Source organism: Antedon mediterranea, chromosome 3, assembly GCF_964355755.1.
Source record: "Antedon mediterranea chromosome 3, ecAntMedi1.1, whole genome shotgun sequence".
Classification (NCBI taxonomy): Eukaryota; Metazoa; Echinodermata; class Crinoidea; order Comatulida; family Antedonidae; genus Antedon; species Antedon mediterranea.
In genome coordinates this window covers 18,573,406-18,600,048 of record NC_092672.1, presented here as the reverse complement: position 1 = coordinate 18,600,048, position 26,643 = coordinate 18,573,406, and the positions used below count along the sequence as shown (strand labels likewise).

Sequence of the window (26,643 nt, the reverse complement as noted above, 5' to 3'; positions counted from 1 at the left end):
ATAAAAATATATTTAAATTAGTGCCTTATTTCTATTCTATATGACTGTGCTCACCGGTGCCAAATTTGATCCACATGACCAGTTTACTATTTCTATTTCGGAAGTAAATAAAGGCATAAATGGCGCTCCGTAGAGAAGTAGAGAAAATTAATGTTCCATACACCTCCCTCCTCGTTGTTTCCCTGGATTTTGAATTTATTTTCAAAAGACGACGAAAGAGGAATGCGATGCGACCTCTCGATCACGTGGTATTATGCATGATACACCACATGTGGAATGTGAGTCGACACCTACAAGCAAAGATAAAGTGTACTTTTGCTACAAACAATACAGTTAGAATAGAAAAGACAGTGTAGAAGTTGACCTTGGTTGTTTCACTGGTTAAATGGACCGAAAAACCTCTTATAAACATTCACCAACAAGTGAAGTTGCTGAGATAAGAGATAAAAAGAGAGAAGAAGAAATCGGTGTGTTCAAAATTTCGTATTAATATATAATAGAATGAGGCATTTTATTTTTTTTAAAGTGGATTTGGATAGCCTGCCTGGCTCAGCCTGGCTAACCTAAATGATTAGAAGTTAGGCGAAAATTGATTAATTTATTAATGATGTAGGCCTAGAGGTCTACTAGCTAGAAGAGTACAGTCTAGGCTAGTAGTAGGGGTGTGGGTTGGGGTGCCATCCCCTCGGGGGGATATAATACAGTCAGCAATCATTCGTGTTTACTTCGTAGTTTCAGTGTCAGAGACCCAACCTTGAGTACGTAGGGAGGAGGACTACACTTTTCAATGCACATGCACCATCCAGCGAACAATAGCAAAGAATATATATCACAAGAATGAGTAATCCGCCATTTTCCCTGTAACAGTAATATTGTCCATGTGGTAGGGCGCCGCCAAGTGAGGATGTATCTGGGATGTATAAACTTTTTGTGACGGTTTCACTAATCAAAGGCTAGACCACCCCAGATGAAATCGTTCGCGTTTGAAATGGGTCGCGATAAAATCAACTTCCGGTATTTTGTATGGCGCGCCGCTAGAGCTAATACTTGATGATATCGGTCGCGTTTGAAATCGGTCGCGCAATTTTGCATGGGACGCACTAGGCCCAGAGGAATTTTTAATGAAAACGCTAATTATGTTTTTAGTTAGTTTTGAATATAGAATTTCTGATACTATTAACATTTTTTTTTACCTCGATTGTTATTATTTTGTAAGTACAGTACATATAAAGATTTATCTCATTATTTATAAATAATATGTGTTTTCATTTTATCTTACAGGTGTCAATGAATAATTGTAATGTGTTCGTTTAGAAAATCGTTTTAAAAAGTTTTATTGAATAAAGTTTTTGAAAAGATTAGCATGCCACTGTTTAAAGTTTTGAAACCTTACGAATACGACAACGAAAACGGATACGTCATACATTTGTGAAACTTTTGAGCTGATCCCCCTTTCATATTCGTAAAGCGTATTCGTGTTGACGAATATCACCAGTCATATTCGTAACTACAAAACGAGTATAGTTTTTGATCTATTTTGCACATTTTGCATTTGAATCAAGAATGATTCATGATTATAATATAATTATAGATTTATTGAAAGTAATTTACTATTAAAGTAATTTACTAAAAGGCCAAGTCAATTTTGATAAATAGCAGTTTTTAAAGTCCTCACTCGCATTGATGTTACGCTAGGCCTAGGCAGCCAAGCACCAAGCAACACGTACCTGCGCTTCGCTCAATTTTACCACAGTCATATTTTGGATGCGCCTCAATATTTCGTTGCCATGCGAAACAGATTTTTTTATGGCTTACGAAAACGAATACGTGTGCGTGACGTATCCGTTTTCGTTATCCTATTCGTAAGATTGCGAAACCTCTCTATTAAACATTTAGATTTACGAACGGCGTACGGATGTGACACTGAGTGGTACTTAATTATTTACATTAAATGATTATTATAAATAAAGAAATAAAAAATATTCAAATTAAAAACTATAGTATCGCCGACGTATATACGTAAATTATATATCGTTTCACCATGGAACTAGGTTTCACAAAAACACGTGCAGGAGGCCTATAGATGTTTCAAACGTATGGTTATTAGTAATAGGCCTATACGTCATCTTTACCTGGCCATGGACAACGATCGTACATGTTTTGTCCATGATTTGACACTACTTGCATGTTTTTTTTTAAAAAGGAGAATCCCCGTCAGCAAAATAACGTGCAGTTAACGGCTGCACGATCATAGAAGGCGCATCCTTGGCTTATTTCGGGGTTTATTTCAGTAACTCGCCTTTTAACGATCCGCATATAATAATCATTTTTACTAGAAACTATTTTAGGCCTAAACATTAGAAATTAAAATATACACGTGATTTGCCTCAACAATAATCATTATATACTTAATATTATCCTACATAACGTACGGACATAAATAAAATAGAAATAAAAATAAGGTGATTGAATAGTAAGTTGTTAATGACATGGATATGATATATCTGCCACAGTATGCATAAGTATAAAAATGGATACGCTGGCTTTACGGGCTACACATTGTAACAATTATTGACGTAATTATTTGCATAATAAAAGACACAGAAGTATATTCTCTATATAATATATTAATTACAGTACATAATAAAATAGAGGTAAATTATTATATGCCTAATAAAATATTTAAACGTGTTTAGAAATGGCCATTAATTTTGAAAAGACACAGTCCTTCTCCGAGACCTGTGAAATAAAAAAAAAAAAGATTGATAATAAATACTTGTTAACCAAAATAAAAAATATCCACATAAATAATCTAGTTTCTACATAAAAAATTTCAATTAAATCTAGACTATTATAAACGAAGAAAATGTATATCCCGCTACCATGTATCTCGCTCCATACAAAATAGCGCGACCGATTTCAAACGCGACGTCCGATTTCAAACGCGACCGATATCATCAAACGTATAGCTCTAGTGGCGCGCCATACAAAATACCGGAAGTTGATTTTATCGCGACCGATTTCAGACGCGACTGATTTCATCGTAAACCAGACCACCGGTAGTATTTTCATGATAAAAAATGTATCAACTACATGCCAACATCATGTTAAATGCTGTTTGGATATTTAATTGTTCGTTTTATGCAATTTATTTAGTAAAAACTGCTGTATAAACAGTTCGCTTTATCAACCGGGCGCTACGATAGCGTGACCGGGCGTGTTGGTGTTTACGCGTTTTCACGAAGGATAGTTTAATAATATTCCTATATTTAACTTGTTTCTGGTAAAACAAATAAATGTTAATGATATTTAACATTTTATCCTGTTAATAACATGTATTTTATACTAATTTATATCATAAAAACAATACTTAATTTACCGGGCGTAGAGTAGTACGCGGCAATGGTAAATAATAGGCCGTGCTGAGTAACAATTCGTTTCGCCTTTTTTGTGAACTAATTAGCATGTTAGTATATAATTGTCTGTAAAAGTGAATGTACACTAGTTTGTTATTAAATATGTATTATAAAATAGTTTACAATTTGCAAAATATATTATCATAATTCTATTTAATGTGACATGTATAATTAAATCAAGTCTTATTTAGTATGTATACATCCGCCCTATGAGGGCGGGCATCACTCTCTGGAGCTTTCTGTTACAAATTTCTCATGCAAAAATCGCGGAATACTCATTCTTGTGATATATATTCTTTGACAATAGGTACGCGCACTTGTCTGGTGGTGTCCCTCGAATTGTTCAACATTGAGGTGCAGGGAAGGGTTTAGGGAGGGCCCCCTCTCCCCTTTTCTAATATTATATATGGGTCATTCTTCAGTAAGTGTCTAAAATCGTGTCCCGATACTTTGGTGGGATAGAGACTGAAAATTCATCATTCAAAAATAAAAATAACAACATTGATATTGTTAATTTTTATAAAAATGTTTCAGGCAACCCCCTAAAACCTCATGTCCCGATCGTACATCTTCACTTTTATGATCGCCCCGTATGTATTTCATAACAGGACTTTTGTTATTGAAAATATTGTAAAAAGTTAGTTAATCATGATATCATGCGGTTTTATTCTTCAAAATGCATCTCTACATACATTAAATCTCAAACTTTTAAGTTTTTGTTTGGAAAAAGCTTGTCCTGCACTTTTGTGTCATATCGGTCACATAATTTAAATGTGCCGTCTACAGTTTAATGAACAGCGGGGAAAAAAAATGATTAAAAGAGGAAAAAATTACAAATTTGGAACACATACATTTGACACAAAACCACATTGTTCAGAGTTGAAAATATGTCTCTAATTACACAAGGTGAAATATATTCGTCAATTTGGTGAATAAGACAATATTTTTTCACCATTTGGTTTCACTATTGCCGTTTGGCTCACACAAAAAAGCGATAAAATACATTCTATATAATTTTCTTTTGTGTGAATATGTCTTGGCAATAATCCTTAATGTATCACATGATTTAAATTTTATTTTCTTTAAAGTTTTGCGGAAACAAAGAAGGAAAAATGTGGTATTTTCAAAGCGTGCTCGCTGTGAAGAAGAAAATACAGTCTCAAGCACAACGTTTACTGTGGAACAGGTAATTTTCATCAGGGTGTTTTTGACGCATGGTATTCAAATTGTTCACAATATGTTCACACATGTTGAAATTGTTATTTCATGGGGATGATAAACAACTCTAACAGCGATTGTCGAAATTGATCTGGGCAGAAGTTTGGGTCTTATGCCAAATACAGCCAAATACTTTCATTGTGGTCGTCATGTAGATTGAACTATATTTTAAAATGGATAGTTTCTCGGACATAAACAATAATAATATGTGGTTTAAGGTGCGTCTATGTTATCGCTATTATGTCCGGTTGAACTTGGCTAACTCTAAGCCTAAAGATATCCATTTTGTTCATAATGGAACATGCGTTGGTAAGAAGAAAAAGCTAATGTGCACGTGTAAGAGGATTTTTCGTCTTAAGACATAACTTGTTGCTCGCATGCGCAAAGTAAATTTTACCCAATTTTTCTGCTTAAAGGCGGTTTGATAAATAACTACGCTCACGCTAACCGCTCGCCAATTCGCCAATGGCGACTGGAGTCTCCATTTGGCGAAAATAAATATTGCCTCGTTCGCCAAATTGGCGAAAATACATTTCCAAGCCTAGGCCTAGCCTGGTTGGCTTGACTTCTTATGGGAGCGAGAATTCGCCACACTTCGGTACTTTCTGACTCGGGTACACTTTTTACCACAACAGCATTTTATGTGACGACGTCACGATCGCCGTGTTAATTGTTTTAGTTCTGTTTAAACATGCGCAGAGCGTGCCTCGATGACGTTTTAATGACACACAGTTAATGTGATTGGTTCGTGGCCGGCCGTCGTCAACGTGATGATTAGCGAATAAAAGGGGAAGTCCCTATTCTTCGACGTTGAAAATGAACTTCGAGAAGAAAATGTAAACAGAAACATGTGGACGAATACTTCCGTAAACGAGGCTGTTCTGTTATTTAAAAAGGGGAATTTTAAATTTAACAAAGTAATTACCTCAATAATATAATGTTAACATGTTTAATTTTATTTCCCTTTCGATTATTCTAACCGAAAGTTGCGCTTTAAATTGAATAGCTAAGAAACAGCGTATACTGCAACGGCAACCATGGCCAAAGCGCGTTTCGGCCGCCTACATAGAATGGGTTACGGCCGCTGCATAGCAAATTCAAAGCTTCTTAAATTTCTGCGGTACATTTCTTGTTTTATATAATAGATTGATAAATATTCCAATTATTAAATAATTTAATAAATCGGTAAAATTGACGTTTCGAAGCAAATATTCCATGATGAGAGGTGACATTTTTCGACATGCCTCGTGTGCGGCGAAGACTAGTTCAGAAAATGGAACAGTCCACTGCGGGGGTTATCCAATCATTAATTAACGCGCTAATACATGCATACCATGCACATTGCCTGGGCGACGGTAATTTAGTAATAAGCGAATAAAGAGTATTTAAAGCCTGATAACATGCAACAAAAATTACTCCACCACCTATTATGGACCTCGTGCGATCGAGTGCGAAAATGGGTAGATGTTTTCCAAAGTTATTTTTAGCGCACGGATTTCGGCTCGCCGGCTTTTGTACTTCATTTTTAACTCGCGTTTTCTATTAAAATATTTAATAAACATAGATTATAAATATATAAAAATAATCCCTTAAACAAGATCTTTCAGGCATATAATTTTTATTCGCATGGGTACATAAGAAATAGTATATTTTTAACTTCAAAGACACGTCACTTTTTGAAATTTCACGAACGTGTTAAAATCCCTGTAACAAAAATCAGGTTCATTGGGATACCTAATAATAATATAAATGTAAAAGAAATAAAATATAAAAAAAATACATGCATTATTTATTTAATAAACATTTTTTCGAATTTTTATGGTTTTTTAAATTTAGCTAAAGGATTTTCAATTTGGCTAATGTATTTCAAAACCTTTCGCCATTTTGGCAAACGAAAATTTGACCTTAGCGCGAGCGTAGAATAAGCTTAATTTGCTTATGCACTTCTTAAATATTTTAGCTTAAACAAAAATTTAGGCATATATTGATAAATGCCACACATTTCTAAATTATGTCCATATCCTCTAGGATTAAGGAACATGTAATAAGCAGTCATGGTGGCGATGTTTGGAAAAAAATACTATAAATGGCAGTACAATGGCTTAAATTTCGTATTTGAACATTCTTAGAACATCAAATTTCAGTTCTTTGTAACCTGAGACGAAGCACGATGTTAAGCCGGAAGAGACGAGTCTAAAATGCAGGAGTCTGAGTCTCTTGCAACAGAAAAACAGAAGTGTTTGCATAATTAAACCTATTAATATAACATTGGTATACTTTTACAGGTAGGAAGTATTGGACTGGACATTCAAGTAATTGGCAGTGATCATCTTGAATTACTTAAACAACTAAAGAAAGCATTTGCTGAAGATTTAGCAAACATTGATGCATTCTTAAGGTATTAAAACTAAAACAATTTATTGATAGCTTTTTGTGATGACAATAAGGAAATTTAATAGTGAGCCCTCTATCTGCCCTGAAGGAAATGAACAATTTTTAAGTAGTTGCCTACTTTGTTTTATCTACTGTATATAATGTGTTGCTTATGAAATGAAATGCATAGCTAATTTTTGTTGTGTGGAAATTAATTTAATGATCATTGATAAAGGGGGATCCATCCAACTGAATCGGGTCTCATGAACACTAACAAATATAATAGTTAATGATAAAAAACATAAAACAGGGCAAAGATTAGAAATTTAGATTTACAGTATAATATGCATCTTAAAAAAAAATATAAGAATTTGAAATTAAGACATTTAAGAGCGGTTAAAGCTTTAAAATAACATTTAATCTGTGCTTTCTTCTGAAGAAACCAGGTTAAAGATCAAAGGCTTAAATAACCCCCCCCCCCCACACTTTTTTTTATTATTGAATAAGCCATTTTAATGTCACAATAGACAAAAAATTGATGGAAACGAAACATTATTTAACTAAATAAAATAAAAGTAGTAAACTGGAAGCCCATTGTCTGAAATTCAATGGGTTTTTATTTGATTTACTGTTTTTTATTTTTTATAAGCTAAATCATTATTTTTTAAATAACCTGATGAAAACTACAAAATGACTTTTCAATGTTTGATTTTAGTATTCTTTATTTTTTGCATAAAAAAGAAAGGGACTGTAAATTATAAACGTTTTGTGTGTGAAATTTCTTATCAGAGGGTGCGTGTGCGTCAAATAGAATTGTTTTCCCAATTCATTGAATTTGCGTGCGTTCGACCGGATCGGCGGCAGGAGGATAGGCTAGGAGTGCGTGTAATTTTTTTATTCATCGAAGGCGGCTAGCTCGATTATTGTGTGACTTTAATACTTTCAGTAACCTCCGATCGAGGAACGTTTTTAGCTTGATTATTTAAAGTTTACACCCCTGTATTTTAATGTACTATCTATACCATGATTTACCACGCACGGCGGCCGGGATGATATTATTTTGGTTTCCCTATTGCAATGTTCGATGTTTTGTTTACTGTTTGTGTATTAATAAATGCGTTTAGGGAAATCCCCTTGCAACGAAGACAGCTCAGGCGATAGTTTTGCGTCTCGTCCGAGTCGTGTAAACAAATCTTCTTGACATTATTTTCTATCTAATTCAGTGGTTTTTATTGTGGTAAAACTCGGGAAGGGCACTCGCGGCCAACGCAAAAAAAAGGGCAGGCCAGTAGTGGCCGTGGGTGCTATTCATTTTCGAGGGCATTGAGGCCAACTGGGAGGGCACCGACGGCGGTGGCCGCGGTAAAATTCGAGGCCTGACTCTGATTCATTTAAACATTGATACACATGTTTATAGCTGTGAATATGTACATACACAAGTTAACAAAACACTGAGTTTAGATTATCTACATTTCGGTTTTAATATTTGATTCAATTTGAATTGCGTTCAAATTTTATGCCATTACTTTACAAATAACACATCCTGAAATCAGAAAAAATACAAACTTTTGTGACAACATCAGTATAACAAAAATGTATTCCACAAAGTTTTTTGCCTTTTATCCATTCACACAAGGTCCATAGAATATATATAATCAATAACAACACAATTCAAGTGTTACCATAGACATTGTGAAGTTCCAAACTTTGGCCAAAATTTAATTTTTTACCACAAGTAAAAACACCCTATTGAAAATAAATGGTATGGTCCATTCCCATGCCCGACCAACAATTTTTTGCTTTCAGTTTGTTTCTCAGTTTTCATCATCTTGTATTAAAAATTAAATTAAATTTCAACAATCTGTGTAAGAGCGTTTACCTTATTTGACAGTGAAATAATAGGAAAAAATACACTTTAAAATTGCCGTTACTATGGCAACAAGATACAGATATCCAAAATAATTTTATCTGCATGTTTCAACCTAGACTTGCCCCAAGTCTGTATTCATTGTCTTTTTTTTATTTATTTGTTTTTATTTTGATTTTTGTCTGAAAATACAGACTTGTGAAACACTAGTATAGAAATCGATTTGCAGACAGCAAACATGCGATAAGAATGACGTAGTTTATCATACCGTATTTGGCTATATGGGGCGGGCGGTATGTAAATATGGATTTCGAATCAACCAATGATCATTTTTTTTCAAAATGAAAAAGATCGAGTATGTACAGTGCTGAATGTACGATCGAGACTGAACAACTGTTGAAATATATAAATATTATAATATATGACCTGCCAAATAAAACGGCAATAAGGCACACCGGCACACAACAGGGCTACACCACCACACAGAACAAGAGGACAAGGTCTGGGTGGGAATTAAATCAAATTATCTCTGCATAATATTAAATGATCCATTCAATGTTTGATTTATGGAGAAGCTAGCTAGAAGCAAGACGAGTTTTCATGTTCTTGGGAAAAATCCTATCAAATGTTTACCAGACTACTAGGCATATAAAATCATTTCTAGCCTTCAGAAATTTTCATCAATGTACCCAAGAACACATTGTTTAAACGTAAAATAGTGCATGCGCATCATCTTAGTTGTTGAGTCTTTGAAATTCTGAAATATGAATATTAAAACTGCGTACGAGTGAGTAGCCAATGGCATGCGGCTGAAACTAGTCAACTGGATAATCGTATAATCGCACCGAGAATTCTTGGTGTCAAACTACGTGACTTGTGCGTGTTTCCCCAGACGGAGTATCCAAACTCAAGTAATACACGTATGAAACGCAAAATGTGCAAAAACATTTATATTTTTACTAATATTAAGACGAAACTCGTCTGGAGCCCAGACTAGTTTCAACCAAACCTTTCATTGTGCAAATTTAAAAGAAAATTGTGTTTTTTTTTTTGACTTGGTCACTTAAAGGTTGATATATATACACCACTGCTCTTTAAAAAAACAATTTGAAATTTAATAAAAAATAATAGGATCAATAATAACTAGATTTAATTCGTCACTATGACGAATTATAGGTTATATGCATTGATTTAAATAAAGATAATTGATTTTTAAAAGATATATTGATTGATTGATTTTCTCAGAATCTTTAATTATTTATAATATATGATAGGACCTTGCTAACGCGAACACCATAGTCGGTATCACAATCCGATCAAACATCCATGCGTATAATGTCATAAACCACATTTGTTGTTACATAATAATAAAGACATAAGTTAATTTTTATCTAGATTTCATTATAAATCATGTGTATAATCTATACACTAAGAAATAAATTTGAACAAACAATACGGATAATAAAAAAAAATCTTATTTCGTTTCCCAAGGTGAGACTCGATCTCGGTACCTTGAATGCCATAGACACGAGCACAGACCATCGAGCCATACACAACTGACTAAAAGTTGTAGAAAAATTCCTCAGTGTATTTATTATGCAGTAACCACTTTGGTGCAAATAGATTATTACATACCGCAATGAATTATAATTTTTTACTATGATGACATCTTTAAAATGTAAACAAATGATGCACTGTCAAACTATATACTTTTAACTTTAATATATGAACTTTTGAAGGAAGGAGTTAATGTTAAGTTTGTTATTTTGGCCTAAGAAAATGTCATAATTTGTTTGATTGTCGAAATTATTTAAAAAAAATTGAATATGCAATTAATGATGACTTAATCAACTTTTGTTCTCTTAATTTGATAATAAATCATACATATGATACATACACTTCAAGAAAATGAAATAAAAAATAGGTGTTCCCCTGCCTTCTGACGATATATATTAATTTTGAAATTTAGCATATTTTCACCATTTTGTTAACTTATACGTGCGTAGCCAGTCACTTTTGACGTGCTCGTATAACGCAATTTCGAGTTGAAACGTGAATCAAATATGATGATATTATTAAAGAAAGATTGTAAAACAGAAATCGGGCAAAAAGAGTGCGCATTAACGTTTAACGCGCAGTGCGCGTGCAAAAGTCGGCGCACTCATGGCAATTTTTTTTAAACGCTTAAAATTGCCTGAAACGTACTCTAATTTCATCGAAAATAAATTTTGACAATTTTGAACATTTTAAGCGCGCGTACGCAAGCGTTATATGCGCTACGCACGTAATTGTATTGCCATATGATGAAATATGACCTGAAATTTATGAGTACCAAATTTTGTTTAATTGTGATTCATGCTTGTGAATATATGATTACAAACGTGATTTCGTAAAATCATGTGTAGACCACGTAATGTTTGATTGCGCACCCTGAAAACATAACCACATCGATTCCTGGCCATAAGGAATATACTCTGAAAAATTGACTTAGATAGATGAAACTGATATCAAGATAATTCACGGACAAAATAGTGCTAAGGAAAGAATAAATAAATAAATAAAGATTTTGACAGAATCAAGAGGTTATATGCATGATAATGCATATAACCTAATAATAAGATCAATAATCAAAGAAAAAAGAAGAAATAATGTACTGAAGATGACAGAAGAATGAAAATAGCAAAATGCATCAATTTATGGAGTTAGAGATCAAAATCAGAATGTTCACTTTATAAACAGTATACAGTACAAAGATTTCAACCTTTTCATGTCTTTGTGGAACTGCTCCACATTATGTTTACAAACTTATTAAACCGTATGTCCTACTACAGAAAGGTCTTCATTCTGAAAAGGATCTAGTCTTATGTTAACGCTACCTAGAACCAACTTTAAATCCATGCCTTTGTTTCTCGAGCACTAGAGATCTGGAACCAACTTCTTTGTACACCCATTGCACTCTTTTCAATTCCGATCTCTGCTGAAAACTCACCTATTTCAATTTATTCTTTTCATGTTGCACTGTGAGACTCCGGTAAAGAGCGCTTTATAAATGTTTGATATTATTATTATTATTATTATTATTATAAACGACTTCAAATATATTTTTCTTTTATCAGTATTGATGGTGCTTTTCAAAGCCTAATTAGTTTACTAACATGCAACAACCCAGGCTTACAACTAGAAGCGTCATGGTGTATAACAAACATTGCTGCCGGTAAAACAGACCATGCTATGCTAGCTCTTAAGCATGCTTCCCCTTACCTCATTGTATATCTTCAGGGACACAGTGCACCACTGCAGGTATGCTAACAAACAGTTTTCTTGTTGACTACTTTTTTATCTCCGCCAAGGAGGTTATGTAATCGATCTTGTGTGTTTGTTTGTTTGTTTGTTAGCAGGATTACTCAAAAAGTAATTACAAGATCTTTACGAAAATGAATATACAGATAGATATGTGGTCAAGGACCATTCCATTAAAATAAAATAGGACCATTTGGGACAATGGCCCCAATTCTGGACCACTTTTTAGTGTACTTTTCAGACCTGCTAGTGTTAAGCCGGGGAGCAGTCTTAAAGTAACCTAATTTGATTTAATGTGCACCTTTTTTGATGCGAGTTGTTTAAAAAACCTATTTCTTTTTAAATTCACTCGTTTGATTTTAGCGTTGCTGTTCTAATGTTAATTGAAAGGCTTCTTACATAACCATTACACCAAACTCGCATACACATGCTTGTAGTGATATTAGTCTAAATCACAAACAGCATTAAGACACACACAAATATATATATAATATATATTTTTTCCCAGAGAAATCTTATGTAGGAGAATTTTACAGTAGGCGGAGGTATGCACGTTCGGAGTGGCTTTCTAGTTAGTATTAGTTTTACTTTTATACAGATACAGTATACAGTATACACACACATATTGTATATTATTATTATTATTTTTCTAATTGATATTAAATGAAAATTTTATTTGTATGTAGGATCAATGTAGCTGGGCTTTAGGGAACATTGCATGTGAGGGACCAGAATTTCGTGAGATTCTTATTAAGCAAGGTGCAATACAACCACTCATTAATTTACTGCAGGTAACATTTATTTTTATCTAGTTATTCTACTGGACAGTAACAATTGTTAGCAACACACTGTGGTTACCAAACTGAACAGTTTAGGCGTTAGCAACACGCTGTGGTTACCAAACTGAACAGTTTAGGCGTTAGCAACACGCTGTGGTTACCAAACTGAACAGTTTAGGCTTTAGCAACACGCTGTGGTTACCAAACTGAACAGTTTAGGCGTTAGCAACACGCTGTGGTTACCAAACTGAACAGTTTAGGCGTTAGCAACACGCTGTGGTTACCAAACTGAACAGTTTACGCTTTTTTAAAACTCATCACAATAAGATTTTTTGGAAAATAGTGTTTTAAATAATTTGCTTGTCTATTTTTTGGTGGTCTCCACTTATCTTTTTTACTGTTGAACTATTATTTTGTAAACCAATTTTTAAATAATTAGGTAATCTGGGGTCTCTTATCATACAAACCTGTTTTCCTGAGACCCCATTTCATCGTTTTCTTGAATCTATTATTTTATTTTGATTTGATGAATAAAGCTATTTGTATTTGTAAAATTGTTTTATCTTTATATATACTTAATGTTTTTCTTTTTTGTGTGACTGACTTGTTAGTACTATGGTGTTTTTGTTTTGTAAATGTATTTTGTGCATTGATGTTTGATTGATGGTTTATCACAGACCATATCTTTGATTCAATTGTGGCACAAGTAATTACTTCTGTGTTAGAATGAAACAAAAACAAACAAAAAATGGAACCCTATTTACTGCCGTTGTCCTAGTATTACTGTTCTTGTACCCTATTTACTGCCGTTGTCCTAGTATTACTGTTCTTGTACCCTATTTACTGCCGTTGTCCTAGTATTACTGTTCTTGTACCCTATTTACTGCCGTTGTCCTAGTATTACTGTTCTTGTACCCTATTTACTGCCGTTGTCCTAGTATTACTGTTCTTGTACCCTATTTACTGCCGTTGTCCTAGTATTACTGTTCTTGTACCCTATTTACTGCCGTTGTCCTAGTATTACTGTTCTCATATTGAACATCTTAAATGTTACAACAGTACAAAATACTGTCACGTAAACTAAACTGAGTACAATGACGTTTTGCTTTGCTTTCCTCAAACAATTTGCTATAATCACAGAGAAAATTTTAAATCATCATTTAGTAAATTGTTGAGCAAGGGTCTGTTTCTGCTGCATAACGCAATTTAACCGGTTATTTTTAAATAGATTAAAAATAGATAACAATAACAAGACCGCGTTTCTGCTCAATTTGTGCTCCGAAATAACCGGTTAAATCTATGGGTGGTCGTCGAGCAAAACGTCATCATTACCCAAAATGCAATACACTCAGACGGAAGTAGTGAGTTGGCTGTTTGTTTGTTTACATCAAAGTCGTGATACACACGTGTGTATATATCGTCGAACATCTCACTCAAACATGTTAAAAAAATAAAATGTTGTCTCCAGGTCTACAAGTTTTTTTTTTTTTTTAAAGCCTACTTACATCGCTAATAAAATTAATTCTCATGGCGCCTTCAATAACATGATGGGGAGGGTCGTGCAGCGCCCGATCGCCTAGGATAATTTTTATCCTCAACAAAGGCGATGAAATACGGCCCTTCCCACGTGAACGACTGTTGTCTTTCGCGAGCGCGGTCCTACAAAACACCAAACGGAAACAAAAACGAGACTCAGATTGTTGCAATACTTACCAAACGAGAGTAGATAATTGTTAATTAATTATGAAAACCCAACTTTTATAGCAAAAATCGTCCGAATTTATGTTAAAAACGATGAGTTTAGCCATAAAAACTTAAATAAAACGAGAGTATCCAAGTCATAGAATATCGCACGCACATAGTGCCTTCAATAAAGTAATGAGTATTGAACATTATTTCGTATATTTATGTACGAACATAAATAATAACACATTTCTATGCTTAATAAAATCATATTTAATATATTATCAAAGGCTCTGATTACCTTTGTTTTCGGTCGATGTGATGTTTTTCTAAAAAATTATATTATGTAAAACGATCAAAGTAAGAATGTTCATTGTTCTCCTATTAAAGGCACTAAGGGCGTGCCATAAATACGCTCGTTTGGATTAAGTTTTTGTTGCTAATTTCATCGTTTATAACATAAATTCGGATGATTTTTGCTATAAAATTTGGGTTTTCATAATTAATTAACCATTATCTACTATCGTTTGGTAGGTATTTGCAACATTCTGAGTCCCTTTTTTGTTTCCGTTTTGGTGTTTATATAGGACCATCCATACCCTTCGCGAGCGTGTACTAACGCCTCAAATTGCTTAGCTTGGGTAGTCCCCGGAACTCCACCCCAAACTCCTCTTTTACTTTCGCAAAAATGCTCTTATTTGTTATCTGTGATTCTTTTCTATTGCCTGCCATCCTTCCCCGTACTTTCTCTCCCCCACAACTGAATAACATATCTTGTGATTTCATTCATCCACAAATGAAACAGCAGAAACAGGCCCCAAGTCATTATGTTGTATAGAGATTATTGTTTGTTTACATTGGTTTGTAAATATAAATGTCATAAATTTGTGACACTTGCTAGGTAAAGCTCTCTCTACACTATCAAACTTGATGTGACAAATAAATGTGATGTGCCCAGATATTAGAAACATCACACTTTTTTTGTCAAACTAGTGTGCTGCCATCTATAGTCTTAAACTATGTTTACTGATCTAATAAGTCCCACGCACGCTTATTTGTAGCCTTAATGTTGAAATGTGCGACTTGTTTGTTCACCCGGGGTGTGTATTTAAGGTTGAAATGTGCGACTTGTTTGTTCACCCGGGGTGTGTATTAAGGTATTGCAAGAATTTATCAGCATGCAGGTAGTTGGATACAAAGTGTTCACCTTAAGTATTTTAATGAAGCTCTATGAAAACTAGGAACTAATGTCAGCACTACTGTTGCATGGACAGGTTGAGATATGTACTATTGTTGATGATCAATTGATTTGGACAAAACTAATATATACATGATTTTGATAAATATACACACGGACAATATTTGTACCATTTTAATTTTGCTTTCAAATATGTTCTAACAGTTATTCTAAACTGATAAACAATAAAATAATACTTTAGGTATTGACATATGTATTTCCTTTATGCTTATTTATTTATGACTCAACATGACCTATAAAAAATAGAATTTTTATAAATTGATTGTATTATGTTTGAATGTGAATTTCAGCTGCCTTGGTAAGAGTCACCCGAGAGAAAGGAATACAGTTAAGAACATACAGACTTTGTTTTCCTTTCTCCTTAAACTCCTCAATCCGATTCCTTCTCTTTGTTTAAAAATAGTAAACACGATTGCATTTATTTAATTTGAGGACCCCTTATATTGTTTTAAAAAAGTGTTAATGTAAATAAAATTCTTTTATTGCCTATGATTAGTAAGTGGGTTATATCCAATAAAGTATAATTTCCTTTTGATTGCTTTGCTTTATAAAAACACAGTTTTAAAGCAATGAATAACCTTAGAATCAATTGTGATTATGCAGGTTTAATTATGTCATAGCTAGGCCTACATATTAATGGATTCTGCCAACAAAGGAAAGACAATTAATTTCAGCATTGCGATAACGTCAGGCTAGGTCTTTACCAGCTAGGCCTACAAAACTAAGCCCAACTAGGCCTAGAAACATCTACGAGAGAATACGACACGAGCTACTAATCAATCAGGTAGTGCATTGTTTTTTTCTTATCTTCTAATTAACCTCAATAGAACGCACATTTAATACAAGAAATGACCTGGTTTAATGTTTTTAAAGTTATATAATCTGCAGTATTTTTTACAAAACGTCAAAAATTGCAGGTCTAGTGTCTTTAAGTAACTCCGATCTGCACTGCGAACATGCATCAGGTCAGACAATGTGTTTTGCAAGTATGATGTCATGAGCTCAGGCATGCATCATGAATATTCAGGATATATGCACGCCCTCTATAATAATGCGTCCCGTTATGTTTGGAAATTCCACTGTTTTCAGGGGTCGACTTGTACAATGGTTTTATCAATTTTAACAATAATACAGGGCGAAGTTTGGAGGTAGAATTATACTTAGGGTGGACCTATACTCTGGTATGTAAACCATGTAATCACCCTGTAATCTGAATTATGAATAATATTGTAGTATAATTATCCTATGAAAGCACCTATAATTAGGATGCACTTTTTTCCTGTCTCTCACATGCTAATAGTCTGACATTGATCATATCAACTATAACAATTGCTCTATACAATCTCAATTTCAGGCAAGTAAGTTAGAACAATAGGGTTTAATACTAATGTATCGTATCATGGATTTGTCGGATGCCAATCGGTTGTTATTGATTTGTCCATCTAGCTATTCTTTGAACAAATTTCCATTGTTTTTCTCAAAGAGTAATCGAGCATTTGTTTAATTGTCTTGTTAATTACTGGATGTGTCATACATGTCAGCTTGCATGGATAACAAGTGTTTACTCTCTCACTTTAGTGTTTTTACAGTGGAAATGATTTGATAAACTACTGTTAAAAATGTTTAAAAATGTGTTTCATTGATATATCCGTTATATTTTTTTGGAAACAAGTTAATCACATTTTTAGCAATTCTAATTTTGTCGGAAAAGATATTTATTGAGCTAACTAAATAACAAATTATATTAAAAACATAAATTCATCATTCTGGCTGATAATAAATGAATGAAAAAAATATATATAGCTAATTTATTCTAAATCTGCTGTAAAAGTAAACAGACACTGTTCCTCAGTCATGTTTAATATTACCTCATTGTTTGTGTTCTGCACAGATTAATTAAACAGACGCGGCCAATAAAAATGTAAATATATTGAAGAATGTCACAAACATTGTTAACAGCTATAGTCATTGAATTGAACATTGTTTATTTTTAATTTCACATGCATTTTTATTAAGTAATAATATTGCAGTTGTTGCCTATATTAATGCTATATAGTATGGGGCTATTTATTCAGGTGTCAGTTGTATTCAAATTTCTATGCGAGAGTTTTAATCTTACAATATTAGCTGATTTATTAAAAAGATGTTGCGGATGCCATAATATACTTATAGGAATTTCCTAAACATAACAATTACACAAACAAATAATTTAATAAATGTTGTTGTTTAATTGAATGAATGTCACAATCAATTTGTTCTACTGACATATGTCATAATAAAAAAGTAAATGTCTAGCAACCGATTTGTTATTCTGGTTTTCATGGGCTTTTACTTCTCAAATGTGGTACATGTGACTGACAGTGTACATGGTACGTATCATAGCTGAGCTTTTGAGAATACAGTACTGAAATGAAAATTAAATGTCAATGACCAATACAAGCTTGGCAATGCTTTTAACAGCATCCTAGATGTCCTAAATTCTTCATGGTTGTAATAAGCAGCTAAATTTGTTGTATTAATGTTTGTGTTATAATGGATGTGGTAGTTTAATAATTAAAAAAAATAAAGGATTTAAAAAAAGTACACATAGCTAAAGCAACAAACAAAGATGGTCTTATACTAAGCTTATTTTAAAGTAATTAAAAATGTTGTTAGAAGTACATGTAGGAGTGGAGCTGTGGCTTGGTGGTTATGATGCTTGGCTACCAATCTAAGGGTCCTGGGTTCAAGTCCTGTCATATGTCAGGGTTTTTTTCTCATGACAATTTACAACTCCACTCCCAAAGACTTAATAATAAGTCTTTGTCTATGTAGAGCATCTTGTGTATATGTTTGTCTTATATGTTCTAGTGCAGTATATGGAGAGCCATCTCGATAGTGCTTTGCACTCATGGCAATCCTCAGGGTGCTGCACCGCTGTGTTGTCATTTATGTTTGCCTGAAAATTAAATAAAATAAAATAAATAAAAATATTTTTAGCCTGTGACAGAAGAAGCTTTAAAAGCTTTTATTCCCGAGTGTAGAATGGTATTGTTAATATCGAGTATTTAGAAAGACATTAAGCAAGGTAATTGCAAGTGCTCTATTGTCAGTAGGAAGCCAAGATGTTCATTTATCAAATCTGCCAAGGTGTAAGCTATTAAATGCATTAACAACAATGAAAACAGTTCCTGTGTATTGACATAAACATAATTGTTATATCCCCAAAATACTCTTAATAAATTCAAAGCCTGTTTATACTACAGTTTGTCAATAGAGTTTGGCCTACTGGGTGGTACTGCTACAGTAAGAACCTATTTTTTCTATTATATGTCATTCATAGACACAATCATAATGTTTAATATTTATTTATTGATAGATTACAATGTGACTTGACACTGAATTATTTATGGACACTGTACTGTATATTAAAATCAATTTTGCTAATTTATTAACAAACTGTTATATTTATTTAATTTATATTACTCATAACATACATTCTTTTTTTTTTTTCACTTAAAATTGTAACATGATTGAAATAAAGAGCCACTATAAATAATAGCTTGTTTACATTAGCAGTTTAATGTTCTGGCTTTATAAAACAAACACCCATTATTAAAGAATGTATTAATTACCATTAGTAATGATATACATTCTTGGCTATTATTAATTAACACTTTGACTGCCAAACACGAAGATCTTCCTGTTTCGCATTTTTTGAAAGTAACTAATCTGGTTACGAATGACTGTCAAAATGGTACCTGTCGAAATAACATACACCGCGGCGCGCATCACAGTAGCGATGTCTTGGCACATTGTGTATCGGTCGTGCTCTAGCTATGCCGCCGAAGCATTACAAAAGTTTTTGTGGATTGGCATGTTTGTTTGTTATCTGAATAAAAAATAATGGAGTTTCAATATGAAATTTAATTTTATTATCGATGTACAGTCGACCTTCTCATTTACACACTTCTCAATTACGAACCTTCTATTTTACGAACGCCGTTCGAACGATGACGTCATCAGTAATATTAATAAAACTTTTACGTACCTACTAATTTATTATCTTCTTAATTTATTAAACTACCCCAAAACAATTATTTCATAAATAAAGCAAAGCTTATTAAAAACGATCCACGATTTATTTCTAGTTTAAAAGTTGTCTATTCCTAGGCCGTTAGCTAGGCCGTTTAGTCTAGGCCTAAGCTAGAGATCATCATCCCCACTGCTGGAGTGCATGGAGAGCACCCTGCACGTGTTTTTGAAAAAAACAAAGGTTGATCGCGAACTGCAAAAAAGGCTAGCTACGATGACCATACTATCAATTTAGTTTTGTTTGTGCATGTGGTTACGATATAAAAAAACACTTGACTCTTATTTATTAACATTTTAAAACTTTGTTGTCAGTCGTCGCATAGCCATTTTTCTGGGAATTCCATTTTACTTGCTGTCAAACACCACACATACATAGTAGCTTAAAAATGTAAATATTTGCGGTCCAGAACGGATTTGATATTATTACTTTAGGAACAAGTTCGTAAATTACAGTTTGTGTCAAAATATGCACAATAAAAAGTAAACGATGGAATTTTGGTACAGAGAATGTGTGTTAACGTAACAAAAAGCAGAAATATCAATCTTTTTGGCATTTAAGGTGTTAATTTACATGTTAAATCTAATTGTTTTATACTGTATTTTTAATACTGTTTGTTCTTTATAGTGTACTATACACAGTATAAGTTGTACATAGGGCATTTTGTTTGGACATGTTTTTACCACTGATTTAATAGAGGGCGCTTTTTTCCGAACCTTCCCATTTACGAACTTTTTCATTTACGAACGCCTCTCAGACCAAGGGGTACGTAAATGAGAAGGTCGACTGTATACCCTAATTGTCTTGGTGTTTCACTGTAAGTGACAGAGTTTCACGTAATAAACTTGTTTAGGAATGTAATGGATATTATCATCAGTTTACTAGCTAGGCTAGTAGTACTAGGCTAGCCTAGGCCTAGTCGTCAAACTGTTCCGGACCAACTTTAGGCCTGGTTAACTAGGCCTGGTGTCTTTACTATGTGGATTTTGGCAAAACATTGATGTAAGATTTATGATTTATAAAATGTAATACATTTTTCGATAGTGATAACTTGTTTTTATAGGCCTATCGATGCTGTGTAAGTAACTTTTTCGTTGTTTGTTGATCTCACCGGGCGATATTTTCTTTCTTTCTTGCGTGAAACTACGAAAAACTCAAAGTGAATTACTTTTATTTTACTATTACGATTTACATATTGCGATTTGAAAATCGTTCGTGGTACCATTGTAAAGCTAAAATCTTTATGATTATTTTAGTCTAAATACATATAAATCCGATCACATACATGGTTTCAACCAGCTTTAATAAAAACATCGAATTGGGCTAAAAACGCTGGCAGTGGCAGTTTCTAACTGGGAAAACCTCTGGCAGTCAAAGTGTTAAATATTAAACAACATTTTTACTTTTTTTCTCATTAAATTGATTTACTGTAGAGAGAATAAACTGTTAAAGTATTCCATTTTGTCCGTCAAACTAATTTTATTTGAAAGCGTTATTCTGAATGTTAATCCTGTGTGCTGATTGATTGTCATGGTTGGGCGGTAAATAATAGGAAAAAGTTTTTTTTTTTACCAGGACCATGGCATGCCATTCAAATTAGTACAAGTTCGCCGCCCTGTAAACCTTCTCAGTAACTGGCCTGATTTCACTAGATATTTTCATGAGATAATTAGTGTACAACAATCTTTACAAGGTGCGTATTAGTCTGTTTGGTCGGTTATTTTGCGCTGCCTTTTAACCGGTGACCACAGATTTGTCCTGTTTCAGCTCCCAAGAAAATGGAGTTCACACCGATTTTAACCGGTTATTTTTATGCAGCAGAAACAGGCCCTGAGTGTTAAAAACAATTGATGTCCAGTATTAAAACTGATAAGTACTTGAAAACTTATCTATTGGCTTGATGGGACAGTTACAAATAACCTTAAAGACTATTCCTGGAGATGGAGATGTATTCTGCTATAATGATTGATATTATTATTAATGACTGATTGTTGGCATTTATACAGGTAGCAGAAATACACAAGCAACAAAACAGTTTGAAAGATTAGTTTAGACTTCTGTGTACTTCTTTCTGATCAAATTAAACGTATTTTATTTCATTGAGGAAACCTGATCTTTAGTCTGTTAATTAACATACTGCATAACCAGTCTGTGCCTTTTATGGTTTCATTCTGTCCATAATATCAAATATCATATTGCCATATTTCTGGTTTATCATTGAAACTGATTAGAAATATTGATAAAGAATCTGTCCTAGTCAGAAATTATTATTTTTGCTACTGGTTGTTCATTGTTCTGTATGTAATTAGATATTTAATAATTAGGAATGCTTATTAAAGAAAATAAAAACATAGTGGAAGGAAGCTCAGGGCATATGATTGTTCAATATACCGTATTGTTTAATTTGTGCAATGAATAGATTCAATTTCTGATTTTCTATTGCTAATATTTTCATTGTTATAATTATATCAAAATTGTCACTTTGGTTGAAATCCATGTTTTTTGTAACATGTTTTAGGAGTCAAATTACAACATGATTTTATTGACTTGGATCAAATTTAATTGATCTAATTGTTAATAAACATTTAAAAGAATGTTGCTGGTATATCAATCAACTTGAAAATATTGTTTTATTATTTGCTCGTAATGTATTTTGTTCATGGAACTGCAAAATAGTATAATAAAGAAAGAAAATAGTCAATATAAAAAAATACACCAGTAAAACGAGATTTTGTTTTCTCATTGACTCAAACTTGCTATGCCACCAGACTCATCAGATTGACTTTAATAGTTTGCATAGTTTGTTTTTCACGTAATTTAATAGCTGTAGAGAGAAAAACGAAGATTTCTATAAATCTATAAAAAAAAATCAAAATAACTATTTGAAAGAGCAGGGCTTTTACATGGCTGTGTAAGATGTTTCTGAGTTTTAAAGCCTATCTAGAGACTTTATTAAACCATCTCTACTAAAATGTTCTCCCCTATTATATCATTATTAGGTCTCCTTTTATTTTTAAAACAAAACCTTGAAGAATATAAGTGGACATATTTGAAAAATGAATCATATTTTAACAAAAAGAACAGCTGTCTGTGTGTGTTTTGTCTAGGATATGATTTTTCAAATGAAAAGAAATTATTAGTGCGAACTGCACCTTGGATATAATCATGCAGGTTTGATATAAATTCTAAATACAGCAAAATAAGCAATCTGAACTATAACACCATCAATTTAGTCTCACAATTGGATATCCATTAAGTGCTTCTGCATCTATTGCTAATATTTGTAGAAATTCTTTATATAGAATGATTGCAGAAATGATAAATGGCCACACTTATTAGTCATTGTTGAACCCATGTAAGCTATACAATGCCACCATTCATGAGCTCTTTTAGACAGTTTTAATAGGCTTTTTCTAAGCTCCCCTATATACCTTTTGAAATTGCCGATACCTGTACTATAATCAGTGACTATAATATAATGTATTATTCATATAATTCTCAAATATTCAATAGGGTCTAATCTGTTTCTGGGGTTTTGTCACAATATCATGAACTTGTTTGTTTACAACAATAAGAACAAAATTGTAGTGCAATGCAGTTATTATCTCTGATGCTAAAACTAGCTGGAGGTTTATAATAATAACTATTAAAACAATATAAAGGTTTTAAAAACCTACATGTACTGTAAGGTTTACCATGTGTAAATGGTAAAGTTGACAATATTGTTACTACAAACGTCTTCTGGATGAAGAAGAACTAGTGTTGCGAGAAAAAGTACCTCGCCTATCCAATACAGAGACATAAACCTGTATTCTTTATTACAGTACAACTACAAGTGCCAGCAGATTAATTACTGTTAACAATTGCAAATACCAAGTTTCTTAAATCCATATTCTGCTTTTAATCAGAATTGAGAAAATATAGTTTAATGTTCAGTACAAAGCCTTAGTTTTCCATTTATCATACAAATGCATGCTTTATGAAACTGCTTGAAGCCTTAGTTTTGCATCATACAATGCATGCTTTATGAAACTGCTTGATGAAAGTATCAGTGACAATCAAGAATGACTACTGCATTTATACAAGATTAAGACCAATTTTTAGGTGTATAGTGGAAGCCAGTCAATTGTGACATTCTTTTTACTCTGTAGACATTAAAAAATATATTGATAATATTGATTAGATAGCAATCAAACAAGGAAATATTAATAAACCATCGTCTATTTATATATAATATCAGTGCATATTATCATATGCTCAAGTGTCTGCCTACCGTATTTAGAGTACTTCAGAAATTTGTATTTAAGTAAAAATCCCTTTTCCATGGCAACATGTATTCTTTATTGATTCTTTGTAAATAAATTGAACACATAATAAATAAAAAGAATGGGTTCTTCTCGCATAAAATATATGCCTCAGCTGTCAAATATTGACAACTTTGTGGGAAAATTAATTTGCATTGTTGTCATTGGGTATTATTCTGATGGTGTTTTTGTATTAAATATGATGTTATTATAGTGAATCTTTGATATTTGACTGCAATAGTGTCTATTTTTATCTTTAATTAGCATATTGTGGTTTGTATTTATTGAAAGTCATGATTGATATCATTTAGGTTAAAATTCTCAGTCATAAAGATTTTAAAATAATTTGTTTACTCATTTGAATCATGATAAAAAGAATCATAAAAACATACACTTCCTGAAGAACTTATTCGGGTGATATTCAAAATGTATTTTAAATAGTAGACAGAATTCGACTTATTTGTGAGAGTTGACCGACATCTTTGGTTCTGAATAGCATTACTATTGTAGGCCTACATAAGGCTTTGATACATACATTGAAATGACACTTTCCAATGGTGTATTGATTTAGCAAAATGCATCATGGAAAATTGTCCTCATGCGAAACAGAAAATGAATGATCACCTGAATTGAACACTACTACTAGGCTATTGGATATTTGTATTGCCACATACTTGCTGAACATTTAGTAAATACCTCCAACACCTGTACTAGATGATAGTTAGTAGCCTGCAACACCTGTACTAGATGATAGTTAGTAGCCTGCAACACCTGTACTAGATGATAGTTAGTAGCCTGCAACACCTGTACTAGATGATAGTTAGTAGCCTCCAACACCTGTACTAGATGATAGTTAGTAGCCTCCAACACCTGTACTAGATGATAGTTAGTAGCCTCCAGGTTGAAGATGGTATTCAAATTTATATATTTACAATATGCCTGTGTGGATACCAACCAACGTAATTTTTCCTGACCCATCGGTAGATTTCTTTCTGACAATGATTTTTTAGCAATAATTTGATATAATTTTTCAAAATAAACTTATGGAAAGTGTTTATGATTTGTTTATGAAAAATTATATTCGCCTCTCTATCTATGTAAGCTTTTTGAAAGGAAAGTTTTAAGTTAAAATTTCAATAGAGGTGCCGGTTCGCTCCTGTTAAATCGACAGGAAGCACTATTGTTATTCTTATTCCTAAAGCAAGTATTGAGTGGTGGGTTATATTTGAATGGATTTCTTCAATTTTGAGAAAGGATGTAATGGGAATAAATCGAGCAAGACAAAATACTACTAGGGTACTGTACTACTAGGGTACTGTACTACTAGGGTACTGTACTACTAGGGTACTGTACTACTAGGGTACTGTACTACTAGGGTACTGTACTACTAGGGTACTGTACTACTAGGGTACTGTACTACTAGGGTACTGTACTACTAGGGTACTGTACTACTAGGGTACTGTACTACTAGGGTACTGTACTACTAGGGTACTGTACTACTAGGGTACTGTACTACTAGGGTACTGTACTACTAGGGTACTGTACTACTAGGGTACTGTACTACTAGGGTACTGTACTACTATTGATCAAGTATAGCCGTAGGATGACATGTACTACTAGGGTACTGTACTACTATTGATCAAGTATAGCCGTAGGATGACATGTACTACTAGGGTACTGTACTACTATTGATCAAGTATAGCCGTAGGATGACATGTACTACTAGGGTACTGTACTACTATTGATCAAGTATAGCCGTAGGATGACATGTACTACTAGGGTACTGTACTACTATTGATCAAGTATAGCCGTAGGATGACATGTACTACTAGGGTACTGTACTACTATTGATCAAGTATAGCCGTAGGATGACATGTACTACTAGGGTACTGTACTACTATTGATCAAGTATAGCCGTAGGATGACATGTACTACTAGGGTACTGTACTACTATTGATCAAGTATAGCCGTAGGATGACATGTACTACTAGGGTACTGTACTACTATTGATCAAGTATAGCCGTAGGATGACATGTACTACTAGGGTACTGTACTACTATTGATCAAGTATAGCCGTAGGATGACATGTACTACTAGGGTACTGTACTACTATTGCTCAAGTATAGCCGTAGGATGACATGTACTACTAGGGTACTGTACTACTATTGATCAAGTATAGCCGTAGGATGACATGTACTACTAGGGTACTGTACTACTATTGATCAAGTATAGCCGTAGGATGACATGTACTACTAGGGTACTGTACTACTATTGATCAAGTATAGCCGTAGGATGACATGTACTACTAGGGTACTGTACTACTATTGATCAAGTATAGCCGTAGGATGACATGTTTAGAAATTAGGAGATGGT

General features: G+C 33.3%; 1 protein-coding gene across 1 annotated transcript in view; it reads left to right on the top strand.

Annotated features, from left to right (window-relative positions):
* Positions 1-358: 358 nt before the first annotated feature.
* LOC140044997 (uncharacterized) overlaps positions 359-26,643 on the top strand; it is an 82,434-nt gene continuing 56,149 nt past the window's right edge. The window contains exons 1-5 of the mRNA XM_072089726.1: positions 359-467; positions 4,505-4,602; positions 6,920-7,032; positions 11,991-12,174; positions 12,861-12,965. Coding sequence (XP_071945827.1) covers positions 386-467; positions 4,505-4,602; positions 6,920-7,032; positions 11,991-12,174; positions 12,861-12,965 — 582 coding nt within the window. The 5' untranslated portion in view covers positions 359-385. The remainder of the gene's footprint in view (positions 468-4,504; positions 4,603-6,919; positions 7,033-11,990; positions 12,175-12,860; positions 12,966-26,643) is intronic.